Here is a 17,259-nt window from a genome sequence, read left to right as displayed (position 1 = left end):
CAAAATGAACTCTTAATCTTAAAAACTAAAGCGTGCTGTGATTTTTGAAAAAAACTTTTTTTCTGCTTGGCGCAAACTCGAGCGCTTGCCCGGCATACGGGAGACGTTTTTGTAAATAGAGGCTCGGCGTTTAAGAGTTAACAGCTCTCCTAGGGCTGGCCCAAAGGATTAGATTTATTTTACGTGGCTAAGAACCAACTGGTTACCCAGCAACGGGACCTACAGCTTATTGTGGAATCCGAACCATATTATGATGAGAAATGCATTTCTATCACCAGAAATAAATTCCTCTAATTCTTCATTGGCCGGTCGGAGAGTCAAACGCTGGGCCAATAGCGTGCTAGCCAAGAGCTCTACCCACGCCTCCAATGAAGAACTGAAAGATCCATAGAGGCCATGTATATCTTCAGTATTATGATTGTGGGACAGTACAACATCAGTAAGACATGAAGAATAGGCACAACTTTAGGAGATATTGGGATGATAAGTATTGGCAACTTATTTCAGTGAAAAAGCCCCATCATCCAATAAATCATTGGCACCCCAAGGACCTACTGTTGCCCATCCATCAGTACCATGCTTTCTCTTCAGGACCTCTTGTAGATGTCCTCTCGGTAGGGGAGGGGCGACCTTGTGACTAGCAAAGAATAGATGACACTCGAGAATGCCCTTCACATTTAACATGTAGAATGATTCCCTTATTTGTAGGCCTTATAAGGAATTTAATTTCTAGAGATGTATCAGGGCAAATTCATTGACTGCTTGCCCACACAAACATGTTTTTGTTTAAGAATAAGTTTTCAACTACACTGTATAGGTATGAAGTATTTATAAATGTAAAAGGTATGATATACATGTACAAAATTTATATATAAAATGCATCAACAAGATGAATGCACAAGTAACAGGGTAAATATTAATTCCCTCTTTTTAATCCTACACTTCCGGAATGACTTTTGATTTATGCAAATTATTGTCCATTTTGATGATCACTGGAAACTGTGTATTGAATGTAATTTTATTATTTACAGAAATATATACTGTATTGAATATTAGAAAATAAATTTTTATAATAGTACAGTACATGACAAAATCAGATATAAAACTTTCTAATATCTTGTCGACATTTTCAGAAAGTTTACTCACCTTGCTTGACACCTTGACTTTTGGAATTGCCAGGTACACATCTTATATATATAGAATATCTAAATCATATACTTTTTACTATTTCCGTAAATAATTTATTAATTGAAGAGTGGGTGTAATACAAATTTGGTAAAATGACTTTTAAGGATTACTGTTGTTGGAAGATGGAGGTAAGAGAATGAAATCTTTTGAAATTCACTGATGTAGAATTGTCTGTTTTACATCTAATTTTTACAATTCCTTAGCTAGTTAGATATCAGTAATGACAGTATTTGAAGAAAGGGTTTGCAAGTGGTTGAATACAGTAATAAATGGAACATTCATGTAGGTTTTATAAAAAAAAAAGTACCTTGTGCACCACATGTGACTGTGTTTGTCTTTGATATTGCACTGAGTGTTTAGTTACTAGTCAGTTTTTTGTAATTACATTAAGAAGCTAATAAACCACCATCCAAGTTTTTGTGTGTGTGTGTGTGTGTAGGGCCTTTTAAAAATATATTTCAGCAATATTATTATTTATTTGTATGATTGTAAAAAACTTAAAAGTCTTTATGCTGTCCAAAACACATTGTAAAGGGGGCTCCAAAACCTAACCCATATGTAGAAGATTCACTGTACTGTACAGTTTGATTTTTAGTTTCTTGCATTATCTGCAGCTTAACTTTGTTTACATTTTTCTCTTGTGGATGATGTATGCAGTTTGTAAGCATAAGTGTGTAACCTTTTTTGAGTTTGAATATATTAAAATTAATTTCTGTATACAGTACTGTAATTTAATGGTGAAATAAGATTAGTGTGTATGTGTATTTTATGCTTTTATGGCCACAAAGCTAAAAAAAAATATTCCTTTTTATTAATGAAAATTTTGCAAGTTTTGATGGTTAGTTTTCAGTTTTTATGACTAGTGGAAAAAAGAGAATTTATTTACGGTGAAATTGCACACAGTTTGGTGGATTAACTTTTCTGTCTAATAACTTTTCATCGGCCTCTTTTAGATAGTTAAACTTAGGTTTTACTGTATGTACTACATACCCAGTCCAACACGTTCTTGTCTGGAATATTGCTCTCAAATTTTGGATGCTTAATCATCTGTTTCTCCTCTTTGGTAAGTTTAAATCAAGAACAGTCTATCTTTTCAGTGACCTGTCTCTTACCTCTTTCATTTATTCCTCTTTTGCTGCGTCTTTTCAGATACTCCTCATTTAATTCTTTCATGTATTCTCTTTTGCTGGTTTTAGTTGACCTCATCATACCTATTTTATAAGTACCATTTAAACATTGTTTTATTAGAGAGAACAAGTCTTTGTTCAAGTGATATGTGACAACCAGGCCACCACTTCTTGAATTTACCATGGAAATCAGCCATCTTCAGATTACTGGTTCAAAAACTCTGATGACAAATTTGAATTTTCTCTAATTATATTTTTCCTGACCCTTCAAGTACTCCTTAATTAGGTGACACGTTATCTTTTAGGGTCAATCCTACTGTTCTTTCCTTACCACTCATTTCCTTGTTCCCTTTGGCCTTTGGGTGGATAAAGGCATTAGGTGCATAGCAAACAGTTTTTTCCGTGTATTGGTGTTTGAAATTCTAAATGACGCCTTTGCCTTTTGACTTTGGAATGGTTTAAGATGTCAGTTCAGTGAGAAGTTTCTGTGAGTATCAGAAGTAGCTAATTAAATAATGAAGGGGATACTAAGACGAAAATACAGTCATACAGTGATTAGAAACCAAGACTCAGAGAATAATGAGGACCTCTATTTGGTATTTTTTATAAACTAGTAGTAGGTCAGCAGAGAAGAATGACTAGGTATGCAATGTCATCAAGCTGCTGTTAATTCTCTCTCTCTCTCTCTCTCTCTCTCTCTCTCTCTCTCTCTCTCTCTCTCTCTCTCTCTCTCTCTCTCTCTCTCTCTCCATTAACGTATGATTTGATAGAATCATATTCTGATTTGATTTTCTAATTTTTTTTGTTACAGATTGCCAGTGCGAACTGCTCAAAAAGTTGGTGAGGTCTTGTCATCTTCCAGCAGCATCACTGATACAACTGGTATTCTCTATCACTCCCTGAAGTCTAGTGCTCAGTCTTTTGTACATTCCAATACTGATGAAAATTCGAAGTTACAATCTATTAAGGACACTGAATGTATTAAGAAACCCCAATCACAGGGTCAGCATGCTTTGAGCTGTGCGAATAAAGAAAATAAGGCATTAAGTAACAAATGCTTCAGTTATACTAAAACTGAACAGTATTCTGCAGACCTGTTTTCCTGTGATGACGAAAATGAAGTGGAAAATAAAATCTGTAGTACAAATTTTAAAACAGAAACTCAGTCTCCTGAGCTGTTTTCTTCAGGGGATGAAGTTGCAAATAAGAATTCCCAGGTATATCACCCAACAAGGAAGAAAAAAGAAATAAGTAGGATTAGGATGACTGTGGGATGTAATGAGGGATTTAGAGGAAGTGATGAGGTAACTTATCCCTCTTACTTGAAGGATGGTGCTCAAAAAAATGAGTCCTCTAATCCAGACCTTGACTCTAAAGAGATATCTGGAAATTTACATATCAGGAGTGGTCTATCTGTCTTTAAAAAGCCAGGTATAGCTGTAGAAAAAGTTAATTCTAGTGTAGTGCATCCAGATAATATTGGAGAGTTTTCATGTACCCCAAAGTATAATAATGTTGCAAAAGTATTGTTGAATGGACAGCTTTTGTCTTCAGAGAGACGACCGTTATCTGCTTCACAGTTTTCCAGTGGGTCACAAAAATCAGGTAAATCAAGTGAACATAGTGCTCTTACCAGTACACCAATAGAAAATAGTCGAATTAGGTCGTTCAGTGACACTTGTGTACTTTGGGATAACGAGGAAAATAAAGCTATCTCACCAGTGCAACGAGAAGAAAGTAAGTTATCAAGAGCTTTTTCACCTGGTGCTTTTCAGAGCCCATTGTCCAATGATTTGAAAACCTTATCACTCAAGAGCAAGAAATCTGGAGATAACCCTTCTACTGTAAGTACCTATCATACATGTAAATCCAGTTGTTTTGTATCTAGTATGTGTACTAAAAATACACCTTGTTTATTGAAGGGCAAAGATTTTGAGAAGCAGAAGGCTGTTTCTTCAAGTGCTGTTGTGCCAAGTGATGAATGCCTAAAGTGTAACAGGTTGGAATTAAAAAATGACCCACTTAAAACAGCCATCATCCCAGCATTTGATGCCAGTGGAGAGCTTGATTCACTTTCACCAAGTGACAAATCCTTACACACTAGCTGTGATGGAGGCCCTAGCTCAAAAGCACTAATATCTCATGGAACTGTTCCAAAAAGTTCCACAAAAATAGTCTCAGATACTGGTGGGGTATCTAGTAATATGCTACATGAAATATCAACAAATATTTCCTCAAGAAAGGCGAGAGAGATAAACTCATTTTTGAGTCACCCAGGTATTGGGGTCTCATTAAGAAAAAGAAGACAGAAAAGAAAATATTCTGTGAATAAGGTAAAGCCACTACCACTAGTGAAAAGACTCACTCGCCAATCTGTACGCGTTTCTGAGATGCAGAAGAGTCAAGCAGAAAAAAATTGCATGATCCAGAATGAAAATGGGAATACAGATGATTCAACCACTACAGAGCCATCATTCTTCAGAGCAAGAGGAAGACCGCCAAACTTAAAAAAAAGACAACCAACCGTGGCTGTTCAGTTTAATACCAGGAAAATGTCTAGTTTAAGAATGGCAGTAGCAGACAGTTCTAGGGACTCTTTAGCATCATCAAGAGAAAACTTTGCATTGAGCAGATCTGCTTCTAAGCCCCTTGAAGTTCTTAACAGGAGGACTTCACGTAGGGTAGCTATAAAAGGGAAAACTGAGTTGCAACCATCTTCATATAGCAGAAAAGAGTTAAGGTCTACAGATGAAAGTATGTCTTCTAGATCCGTGGAAAGGGTGTTTGTCTCCACGCGATTGTCTTTAAGGAAATCACATGACATAAACAAGAAGTTAAATTCTTCATCTATTAAAAGTAAAAACTCAGACATTGAGGAAAGTAAGTTCAGTATTGCTTCAAAGATTACAGTTTCAGAAGGGGAATCACTCTACAGCACTTCAGATGAAAAAGAATTCAGTGGATGTGAAGATATTGAGGAAGAGAGTGCCGTATCCATAGAATCCAGTGTTGTTCTTGCTAATGTGTTGAGAAATCAGATAGAAGAGGAATCTGAAGACAATCACATGACAGAAGGAGATATACCAGAAACAAGTGATGTTAGACAAACTGGAAACTCTATTATTGCACAGAAAAAGCCCAGTGATATGTCAGTCACAAATGATTGTGGTATGTCAAATCATGATATAAGTTTACATGAAGGTTTTGATAACCAGTTCAAGATCACTATGCTAAGCAAACGAGGAAAAGGATGGATACGTTCACTTAGCATTGCAAGGGTAGGTGCTGATTTTTTACTTTTACATCTATAATTATTTTCCCCTTAACCACAGTATAAGTGTACCTGGATATTTGGATGATATTCTTAACAAGCACATGATTCCTTTAGTACTAGGAATCTGTAGGCTTAAGGAAAAATATGCAGCTTACATAATTGGTTAGAGATATGGCACTGATATGTTAGTGATTGTTCAAAAACCCACAAATTTTTAATTAATTTGTATTTTTCCTAACACAAACCTGAGGTCTTTACATATGGATGACTTTCGGCGAAAAGTAAACATATGTTAAGGACCGAGGGTTTGTATGTTAGGAAAACTACAAATTGATTAAAAATTTGTCTTATCATTGAGTTTGCACCCTCCAACACCTAACTTACTGTAATAAAATATATTGCAAAATTTAGTGGAACTAAGAAATACTCCCTTTTGTTCTTTTACATCATGTTTTCTCCTTTGTTCTTTCTCCTCTTTGTAAATGTTTTGGGTTCTGGCTAGGTAATTTTATTTAGTGAGTTTAATGAGAACATGAACAGACCACTTTCAGTGTATGTTAGGATGTACAGTACTATATATATACAGTATTGTGATGCCAAAAAAGAAGTACCTCAAAAATTGGCAAAATTAGTATTGTACTAGAAGTGTATAGTTAGGAACTTAACGAAGAATAATGAATTATGTTGTTTACTTAATTAAGACTCTATTAACATCTTAGAACAATACTGAATTCATAACTATTGATGATAAATGTAATACAGGTAAATAATTTAAGCAAATTTATAGAAATATTACAAACTTCTTTATACAGATCATTTTGCAATAGCAATAAATCAGAGGAAACTTCAGGAAAATTCAGGTAAGGACAATAGTTTGTGTTGCTGAGAGCTTCTTTGAGGAAAAGCAGAAATAAAAGCCATGGATGACTATATAGCTCCTCAAAAGAATGTTAGATGAAGTAAGGGCAGTAGAATATGTAAAATAGACAAAACTTTGATAGGTTTTGGATGAATTGAGGGAAGAGGATTGCCCGGTTAGAAATTTTCACTACAAACCCAGTATTTGCATAGTTCCATTCATGGTCTTCATAAATCCAAGACACTTTATTCCCAGATTACAAGAAAGGATTGTCTGCTGGGTCGGTAGCTGTGACTTGCATGTTTCCAATGGATCCTGGGTTCCATGCAGGTAAGAATATTGCTTCTTGATCAGTGTAGGTTAGAGCTGGAAGCAGTTAGTGAATTTGGAAGATAGGACATGAAACAAATCCACCAGTCTTGATGGGAGGAACGAGCTGCTGAAGCAAACCCTGAATGATAGAAACTAAGGCTCCAATGTAACTAAAGTTTGTTCTGATACTGATACAACCCCACAACATCCTGTGACTAGGAGTATCCTTAGGTGCGCATGCGCAGGCGTTCTTGATAGACTCGCTTTGAAGAATAGCACTAGCTAACTAGCTACTTAAGGCATACACAGGACCAGCATCCCCAATTTGTTCTTAGCTGTCGCAGCTTTTATACGTGCTTTTATACACTCTGCATTATTTTCAGCCCGCTTTGTAGCTTTGAAATTAACTTTCCCTATTTTCCTAAATTTTATGTTCTGGAGAAACCCACCTCTCTCCCCAGGATTGTCAGTGGATCTTTGCCACGGTTGTCTTATAACACATCTTTGGGTTTTTTAAGACAAATAGGCTCAAATTTCTCCAGTGCCAAAATGGTAAATATTGAACTTACTTTAGGGAGGACTTTAAGAGCTGCCTCTTGTCTTGACAACTGCCAAGGGGCTTTGTTAAAGCTTACTGAGAAGACTGTTTTCAGTGATTCTTGGTCAGTAATTCAAGACTTTTTCCCTTCGTCAGGTAAAGCTGTGAAATATATGACTAAGAATGTAGTGAATGCGTGGGCTAACATTGCAGAAGGAAGACTGTTCCTGAACTTTGATGCGCAGAGAGTACGAATCTTGGTTGTCCATTACATGTATACCACCTTCGCTCCCCCTCCATTACCCGTTACTCCAGGAAGAAATTTTCCATCTCTTTGTTCCTCTGACCAGAAAATTGTCATCCAGCAAGGAATGATGTCAGCTTTGTCCAAGTTTTTTAATAAAGGAAATGAGACAGTTACCAATACAACCAGTTTAGTTAAGAAAACGGGGAATAAAAAGAGCTGGAGTAAGGAGCCCAGTGCTTTCCCGTCTAGCCCCATTCTGGGTCCCAGTAGATACCAGAAGAGCAAGGGGAGAGTGCCTCCTGCCATCCCGGCCAACCCGGTACCAGGTCCCAGTGGTGTTCGACAGCAGAGAAGTTACCTCTCACTCCTTTTTCTCTCAGTTTTTTTTTCTCTCAGAGTTTCAAAACTTCACCGTACCCTTGGTTCTCCTGTGTGGAAGGATTTCCAGTCATCATCTTTGTCCGAGAGCATCTCCCAATCATGTTCTAGAAGTGTGACTCGGCATTGCTTCCTCAAGACCAGGAAAACACAGCAAGAAACGTCAATCTCCCCGTCATAGGCGTTTTCCCGTCTCTACTAGAGATACCTCCCAGTCACGTTATAGAAGTATGATTCGGCACAGTAAATCTCCGGGAGCGTAACGCAGCACGGTGATTCTTGCAGGAAAGGACGGTATGAAGAAACAAGTCATTCTGAATCAAAAAGACGTTGGGTTGTCTCCCCTACCTCCACTTGGGTGGACGGTACCATTCATGAACACTGATGGTCAACTCAAGGTTAGGCCTTTTCAGCTTGACAGAGACGTTGTAAGGGAACATTCTCGTTCGTGGTCACGGTTTTCTTACAGAAAAAGCTGTGAGGTATCTGAATATCATTCTCCCTCTTACCATTCGACGAAACTTAGTAAGAAAAGAAAATATTGAGCATCACCTGACTCCCACTCATCTTCCCATCAGAGACATAAGATCCACCATTCGGAATCTCCAGTCCGCAGACACTATCAGGAACAAATCAAAACATCTAGACTTTTTCCTTCTGTAGACTTGGAATCAAGTTTTGGGCAGTTAACTCATGATTTTCTGGAGCAAAGTGTTAAATTTGCAGATGTCATTCAGACAAGGAAAATTCTTAAATATAGTACCCAGAAGACCCCTCTTTGATGGAACAAGTGACCTCCGCCACTCAAGTTCCCCGCCCACCAAAAAGACCCCCAAGCAGAAGGCCCTTCAGCAAGAAGTTTGCAACATGTTAGACAAGGGGGCTGTAGAAATAGTAAAGAAAGTGTTGCCAGGTTTTTACAGCTGCTGCTTTCTGGTACAGAAGGCAGCAGGGGATTGAAGGCCAGTAATAGATCTTTCATCCCTGAACAAGTATCTTTGAGTAACTTCATTCAAGATGGAGACACCCAGATCTGTTCTAACAGCAGTCATGAAGGAGATTTCATGATCTCCATGGATCTTCAGGATGCATGTCTCCAAATCCCCATTCATCCTTCCTCCAGAAAATTCCTTCATTTCTTGACTTTAAAGACATTGTTCCTTCTAGCTTTGGCTTTGGCTGAAAGAGTAGGTAAGAGTCATGCACTATCATATGATGTCACTCATACCCATGATTGGACAGAAATGGCTTTTAAGTTTCTTGCAGACTTCATTGCAAAAACTCAGAACCCTTCATCACATGACCCAAGGTTTTATGGCTTCTCCATTCCCTCCCTTATGGATTTTGTGGATAACGATTGAGAGGAAATGTTGCTATGCCCAGTACGTGCTGTTAAGACCTACCTGAAGCTCACAGCCTCCCTCAAACCTGTTCACCATAGACTGTTCATTAGTACAGGCCACGTTAAGAAGGAGATTTCTAAGAACACGACCTCCTTCTTGGTGAGAGAGGTGATAAGCAAAGCCTACTGTTTGGAATGAGATGTATCTCCTATCTCGAAACAGATCAAGGCCCATTATATCAGAACTATTGGCCCTACAGTTGGTTTTAGAAAAAACTACGCTGTGGGACAGATTCTTCCTGCTGGGGTTTGAAACAGACAAACTACTTTCACATCTTTTTACTTGAAAGATGTCACGCATAAATCCCTGGACACTTTCTCCTTGGGTCCGGTGGTGGCGGCTCAGCAAGTGGTGTGATGGATGTGGACTCTTAGCTCTGTTTGGATTACATAGAGTGGTCCGTTCTTCATAACACCACTTGGCTCCAGCATGTGATGTTCACAGAATAGGAAACTCTAGCTCCGTTGGAAAGCAGAGCTACCACAATAGATCCATCACATTACTCACATGTTCACAGAGGGCCTTGCTGAGAGTGAGTATTATTCCTTTGAACATTTTTTCTTCTTGTGGCTTTTCTTGCTGCATGTTTTTTCTGGAGAGATCCTCCTCCCTCCTCTCTGTGAGTCTCCTTGTCACAGGATGTTGTGGGGTTGTATCAGTATTGGGACAAATGACAAATTAAACAGAAATTTGTATTTTTCCTAATATACAAACTCTAATTTCCCTCCTCATGCCTTCCCTTTCGTCCAGTCTCCCTTTTACGTCCTCCTTCAGCGAATGTATGGCACAGTGCCACTCCGGCTATTCAAAATTGAGGATGCTGGTCCTGCATACACCTTAAGTAGTTAGTGCTACTCTTCAAAGCGAGTCTATCATAGCTGTCTGTGCATGCGTGCCTAAGGATGCTCCTAGTCACATGATGATGTGGGTTTGTATGTTAGGAAAAATACAAATTTCTGTTTAATTTGTCATATTTGATATATTTGTGATCATTATACCTTAGGAAACATGTAACCATAATGTAAATGTTTTAACTATTTACACTCTTGAATAAAATAGTTTGTCTTGAATAAAATAGTTTGTTGTGTGCTACAATAAGTAGGGTAGCACCACTTTTGAGGGTGCCAGTGCCATCAGAACATGAATATAAAAAAAATGAAAGAATACAGTGCAGTATAAGTAACTTGGCTTATTACGAAGAAAACTTCAATTTATCTGATAACATGTTAAAAACAGTCTGAATCCACTCTTCACTTATTCACATGGAGATTCCAAATACCAAGTAATTACCCTAAGAGAAAATTTGTTATTTAGGATAGCTTAAGACTTTGAAAGTTTATGTTGAGTCAACCATACAAAATTTCTTTTTATTCTTAGTGAGGTAGCTGTTTTTAACATTTTATGCAATCTTCAATATTGTAAAGGTCTTTTGTGTCTTGTCTTCAGTAGTAACCTTACCATTCTTCTATGACATCAAGATCAGGGATAACAAATTTAACAATGTTTTTGTCCTACAATGTAAGATGCAAATCAGCCACTCCAAAGCAATAAACAGAATGTCGTTTAAGTGATGATGTTTTAAGCCAATAACAGTTGTGAAGGCTCTCAAGAAGTATACACCCTCCTGCCCCTTCCCACCAGTCCTCCCCTGCTCCACTACCCCCCTTTGCAATAACCATTATGCAGCCTGCATATGTATATAAGCAGCATTAACTGCACTTATTTCTGCACACGTAGTATTATCAACCACTTGAGCGTGGCCTTTTTAATTTTTATGAATTTACATATTTTACATATATTTAATTTTGGTGCTTGTAACCCTCCGGATAATAACATCGAAGTCCGGATAGGATGGAACCGGATAATTGAAGAACTACTGTATAAACAAAGTAAATTTTATCATTTTCAGTGATCAAAAAGCATTTTACAGCCTCTTGTAATCTGTTGGCTTTAAAGATTGAATAATGGCTACTCATAATCAGGGGTACAGAAATGTAAGTAAACTTTTGTTGGGTTTCTGCACATCCTGGTAATGAACCGGCATATAAATCAGCAAAGGGGAATACTGTGTATGGCAAGAACTGTGGAATGCGGTAATTGAGAATACTGTAATATGAGAGATCATGAGGCTTGTATCTTGGAAGTACGTATAGAACATAACTAGAAGAAGGGAAACAGACCACTTCATATAAAAAAAAGGCCAAACCTGTCTTTTATGTATGTTTTAATTATGGTCGACATTAATGGCCATTGCAATTATGATGCTAAATAACATATTCATTAATTCTTTTTTCATTCATGTTAGTATTTTAGTGATTGGTGTGTGCATCCTGTAATGTAAAAGAGACATATCAAATACAATTTCCTGTGCTTTTATACTTTCAAGGCTTCATCCTTATTTTAATTGTCTGAACTGTTAAACTCTTGGTCCTTGACTCAACAATCCCCAAATGGTCTCCTGGATTCTACAGGTTTATAAAAACATTCATGGAATATTCGGTAGCTCGGCCCTTTCACCTGAATAGGGGTTCAGGTTTACAGTAATTCTTCAGTCATTTGCACTGCACCCCTTATCACACTCCTCGTGTGTACCAAATATGCACTAAACTGGAAAATTTTGAATAAAGTCTCACAGGTGTAATTGGATGTGCAGAGTAAAGATCAAATTGTGTTCTGCTAGCTACTTAGAATACTTCATTCAGGTAATTATATTGAGATGTCCAGTTTGCTAAATGTTAAAATTCTTGTTTAGGATACCATACTGAATGATTTATGAGAGAGAGAGAGATAGAGATATGAACTTTTTTTTGTATTATAATTCCAGTTTTGCTGTACTAGTAGTCTCTTTCAGTATTGTTGCTTTTCAGTCATTGTCTTAGGGTAAATTGTAAATGTACTATGTACAGTATAGTACTGTACATAGAAAATGGGAGCCATAGAAAATGTAAATAAGAAGTACTGTACAGTATAGGGAATGTAAAGTGTTAGAAGCATACTTACACATATCGTTCAACATTTCTGATCAGCTAGTCACTATGGTTTCTTGTTACACTTGCAATACACAGTATTTTTTATCCTGTTACATGTATAACATACAGTACAATGTCTTTGGTGGTATTGTGTATGATGATAATAGTTATGTGATCATGAATTTATAGTTTTGGTTGGCTAGGTTACTGTGATGGAATTTTTGAATTACTTGCTGGTGTCATAATTTTTGGTTTTATGTTCAGTAAATGTTTATAACAATACGCCATGAATAATTCTTATTTCTTTGGATTCTCTACAATTTTTTTTAGGCAGTTTATAATTTCATAGGCTACCCAAGGTTATGGTAGAATTTTTGGATAGCCTAGAGGTAGCATAGCCTAGGGCACCCTAGTTGCCATTCCTTTTTTCACTCTTTGGATGTATTCATCCCCCCCCCCTTGCATGTGCGCATAAAAATGATCATGAGATTACTGTACAAATTATTTATGATGTTGGGATTGGTTAAAATGAGTTTTTATAACAGAACTATACATATTTTTTTAATCAAAACCCTTAAATCATATATACAATACAGTAGTAAGTTCCCTCCTCCCAATCCCAGTGGTCTCCCAGCCTCAATTTCAGACTGGATGATTAGTGAGATGCTAACTGACTGATATCTGAGGATCCAGTGATACCATTCTTGTCTTTTAAGACAAAAGATCGATGAGTCTGTGGACATTTGAAGACCATGAATATGGTGGTGATATTCTGTGTTTGTATGAATATTTGTAAATATTGGGGAAATGGCAAGGTGATTGGTTTACTTCATGTTTTGTTATCTTTGTGACATATATTATTTTAGTTTATGCCCTGGTATAGCTTACTAAGTTTTTTTTTTTTTTCTTTATTTTCAGGCATCTCTGTATGGATCCAACCAGTTTGGAGGTAATTAGTTTCATGGCATCTAATTGTATAATATAATATTGTATAGTATTGTGTTTTTAATCAAGTAACTTTGAGGAGCAGTAGAGATGTTTGCTTAGAATGCTTTCTTATCTTAAAATATTTACAGATATCCGGCGCAAGACTGTCCATCGCATGTCGGTAGGAAGAAGGATAACACATTTTAGTACACCAGGTTTTGAAGCTTCATGTAAGTGCAGCTACTTACTGTGTGTTATTCTTTATTGTGTATGTTTGAATATTTATCAGTTTAACTGCTAATGCTATTTACTTTATGAAATCATAATGATGCTCAGTTAAGTGTTTTTTATCATTGTTGCCAAGTTTTAGTTAATTCTTTAATGCGACAAAGGTCTCTACCGTATACCTTATTTAACAAGAAATTATTATGAACAGGAATTTAGTTGCATCATTGTTTTTTCCAGGGAGTTCTATTAAGGAGGAAGGGTGCTATAATCAACAGGGAGATTACTTGAGCCAGAGCATTTTAGAAGATCCTCAGAGACATGTTTTAGCATTATGCAGTCAGACAGAACCTGTCCCTATCACAGACTGTTTTACAGAAAGGTATGAGTGTAGTCATAAGGTTTATAAATCTTCTAAGATCTGTTTTTATTGGATTTATTCCTGGTTAGAGCAGATTGCTGGATTCAAAGAGCTGTTGAATAAAGAGTAGGACTTTGTCACTGGAGGAACCTCCATTTCACTGGTCAAATGCTTTCATTCTGTGGCAGTTTCACAGAAAATAAACTTTTGCATTTGGTGCTCCTCTGTACGTCTTTCACTTTCCTTATCATCGTTGCAGTTATTTTCAGGTCAGCCTTGTATACTTTCAAATCAGTATTGTACTTCTTTATGCATTCCCAAAACCCCTAGGCCCTGCTTTTGGTTGGGAACATCAGAGGGCAACTACTTAAATCTAATTTTCTGGGCTTGTCCTGTGTCGCTGAGTGAAATGTCCCTATACAGCACACATTTCTAGGTATAAGTATTGCTAGATATACCAGAGAAAAAAGCCAATAGGATGCCAGAGTTACTACCTCTGGATCGATACATCCTAATAGGATGTCGGTATGTCATCTAGGAGCGAGTGGAAGCCACTACCACAGACACTTTAACCCAATAGACTCCTCCTCACCAAAACCCCTCTGCCTAAGAGGTGCCGATACAACGGTCCCACCACCGCTACTACTAATTCTACCCACAATGCACCATCCGCTTATAGCACGCTTTACGAGCCACTCGTGATTTTTTGTGGTGCTAATATTTTATGCTTATTTTCTTTTTTTGGATTATCTCGCTTTCATGATGGCATCATCTGATCAAGGAACATCTTCTTCTAAGTTGAGTATTCAAAATTGAATGTTTTTGGTATGCAAACGGATTATTTTGTCCTGTTATTGTTTAGCATGATCGACTGAGGGCCGCCATTTAGTGTTCGTTCATGGCGGCTTACTACAGTCTTTTATATGATTGCTTTCTTTCGTTCAATCGATAAATTTACAATTACTACATTCCTTTTATGATAGTTTCAACTTTCGCTTCGATCTGTGCGATCGACTATTATTTTATACCTTAGAAGTTGAAAGTTAGGCCTAGCCTAGTTTTCCTTTATTTACCGTTTGTAGACATATTTAATATGTCATTATGTCATTTATTATGTGTGTATTAGTTCTTGAGTCTATTTGGGTGGTGTTGTTAGCCTACCTGACCAGTTCGGCGTTGCCGATTCGTGGAAGGTAGGCTAAGTTAACCCCAGTCTTCCTTCCTCCTTGGCCTATAGGCCTGAGTTGGTACGGTTTTCTTGGGTGGCCTTTGTTCGGGTTTGAGTGCAGGCCCTTCTTCCTGACCAGTTGATTCTTCAATCCTGGAAGTGATGTTGGCGCTAGCGCTCTTTCTCGTTCAATTTTTGGCGAATCTAGCCTACATTTCCAGGAAGTGCCTTCTGGAGGTTATGTTAGGTGATAGTACCATGTTCATCCTTTTCGCCTTATCTCACCCCTGTATATCAGTCTCTTTTGTCTTGGCTCTCCTGTTAGGGCATTTTAGAGCTTAGCTCATTTGCCCTTTTGGTTGAGATGACACTTCGTGGAAGGTGCCTAGGCACCTGACCTGTTGTTGTCGCCATGTTTTCACTCCGTGTCTTCCCGTTCCGCCGTCCGGACCTGTTCTGGCGGCTATCGTTAACTTCGCTTTAGCTTCTAGCAGAAACTTTAGCTTGAGCGTCGTTGTCGTTTTCTTACGGCGGAACTGGAGAGAAGCTGTTATAAATTTTACTAGTAGTAATTGTGATTTATTTTCTGCTCCTGCTTCTCTACCACTCCGTCATCCGGACTTCGTTCGGCAGCTATCGTTAGCTCGCTTTAGTCTTAATAGGACTTTTGCTTGGCGTCGTTGCTTTGTTATCGGCGGAATTGTAGAGGCCGGAATGATATGAGTTTTGTTACTGTTATTATTTTCTGTGAGCAAAGTTTAGTGAATTATCCCGACTCTTCACGTCGGCGAATAGCCTTCCCTGGTTGTTGATTTCTGTGCAATTAGTTAATTTATCGTGACGTTCGGCGTCACCGAATTACTTTCGGCGTGATCGACTCAGGTCTGGCCCACCTGTTTAGGATTTCATCGGAGACTTCCGCCCGTAGCCACAGTTTTCAACTCCGGTGTGAGGCAGAATATTTACTCTAAGTTTTTACTAGTTTAGCCGTTCCGCGCCTATTTTAGATGCTCATGTATAAATTTTTATTATAGGTGGTACATTGCCAGGAGCGGGTTGTAACGCCTACCTGCAGCAACCCTGTGGCCATGTAGCATGCAGATCGCATGCCGGTTGTGCAGTCGAGTCGACGACCACCTCGTCTGGCATCCTGGCGGCTGCGGCGTGTGCTACGCGCACTTTATTTAGACGTGGTTGATGATTCGATGCGTTAACCTTCAATTGTATTTAACACAGTTAGTTTAAATAATTGTGTTTATATTTGATATAAGATAATATCCTTGTCAATCCCATTTATTGACATGAGATTTAATTAACAGGTCCCTCGGTCCTGTCAAGCCGTCTCTAAGCGACATTGAAGATCTGGGTTGGCGGCTTTGGGCGCAATGTTGGTCAGGGGCGTCCTTATGTGCTGGCAGAGGATATCTGCAACATTCTTTACCCAAATGCTAGGGCCTCTGCAGCCGTGGCTCCTGAAGTAGCTGAACCCTGATCAACAGAATTAGGCTAGAAACCCAGGTCTCGCCAGAAGATCAAGAGCTGTGCGGCGTGAAGTGGCGAAGAAGTGGCCAACATCAACCTGGACGTCGAACCAATGGCCATCGACCCGGAGGAAGGTAGGGATGTAAGTGAGGCAGGTAGTCTTATTAATCCATTATCTCTCAATTCTCCTGTGTCTTCGTCTTCATCCTTCCAAGGATTCTCTAAGAGCTCCACCCTGGGGACCCGTTCGGGGTCGGTGATCCCCAAGGTGAAGTCCTCTTTGAAGACGAAGACATTACCTAAATTGACTAAACCCCCGAAAACCTCATCTGTACCTAGTTCCGCCAAGGTTTCATTGACTCCGAAACCTTCGACTTCCGCCCAGAAAGCTTCTCCCTCTTCTAAGGGGTTGAGAACAAAGTCGAGCAGGTCGAAAAAGCCTGACTTTGACCCTAAAGCTTTCGCGGAGTCCATGATGAGAATGTTTTCCGAACAGGTCTCTTCTCAGTTCGAGGCAATGTCTCGTGATCTTGCCTCGAGTCTTGAGTCGTCAGGAAAGTTCGTTCAATCCTTGGCGGACAGGTTAAAGGCGCAAGAGGAGTCGCTGGCGGACTGGTTAAGTCAGGTCGGTACAGCAACGGTCCTATCCCATTCCAGACGCCTCTAAGCTTCCAGCTTATGAGGATTCTAACCCTTGGCGTCTTGCCTTTAATGCTCCTTTCGCTAATGGTAAATTAACCATTGAAGGTTGTGGCACCACCCCTGTGGAAGATTACGAGTTCTTCCCAACGGATCTTGTTT

The 17,259-nt window shown here is 38.6% G+C and overlaps 1 protein-coding gene across 5 annotated transcripts in view; it reads left to right on the top strand.

Annotated features, from left to right (window-relative positions):
• Window positions 1–17,259, top strand: part of LOC136834666 (uncharacterized) — a 155,720-nt gene that overhangs the window by 68,537 nt on the left and 69,924 nt on the right. For all 5 annotated transcript variants that reach the window (XM_067097261.1, XM_067097273.1, XM_067097255.1 and 2 more), the window contains 4 exons: window positions 3,127–5,593; window positions 13,214–13,244; window positions 13,372–13,452; window positions 13,688–13,829. In XM_067097261.1, coding sequence (XP_066953362.1) covers window positions 3,127–5,593; window positions 13,214–13,244; window positions 13,372–13,452; window positions 13,688–13,829 — 2,721 coding nt within the window. The remainder of the gene's footprint in view (window positions 1–3,126; window positions 5,594–13,213; window positions 13,245–13,371; window positions 13,453–13,687; window positions 13,830–17,259) is intronic.

The sequence above is a fragment of the Macrobrachium rosenbergii genome, chromosome 4 (genome assembly GCF_040412425.1).
Source record: "Macrobrachium rosenbergii isolate ZJJX-2024 chromosome 4, ASM4041242v1, whole genome shotgun sequence".
Lineage (NCBI taxonomy): Eukaryota > Metazoa > Arthropoda > Malacostraca > Decapoda > Palaemonidae > Macrobrachium > Macrobrachium rosenbergii.
The sequence above is the reverse complement of the archived record's forward strand: the minus strand, read 5'-3'. Positions and strand labels throughout refer to the sequence as shown.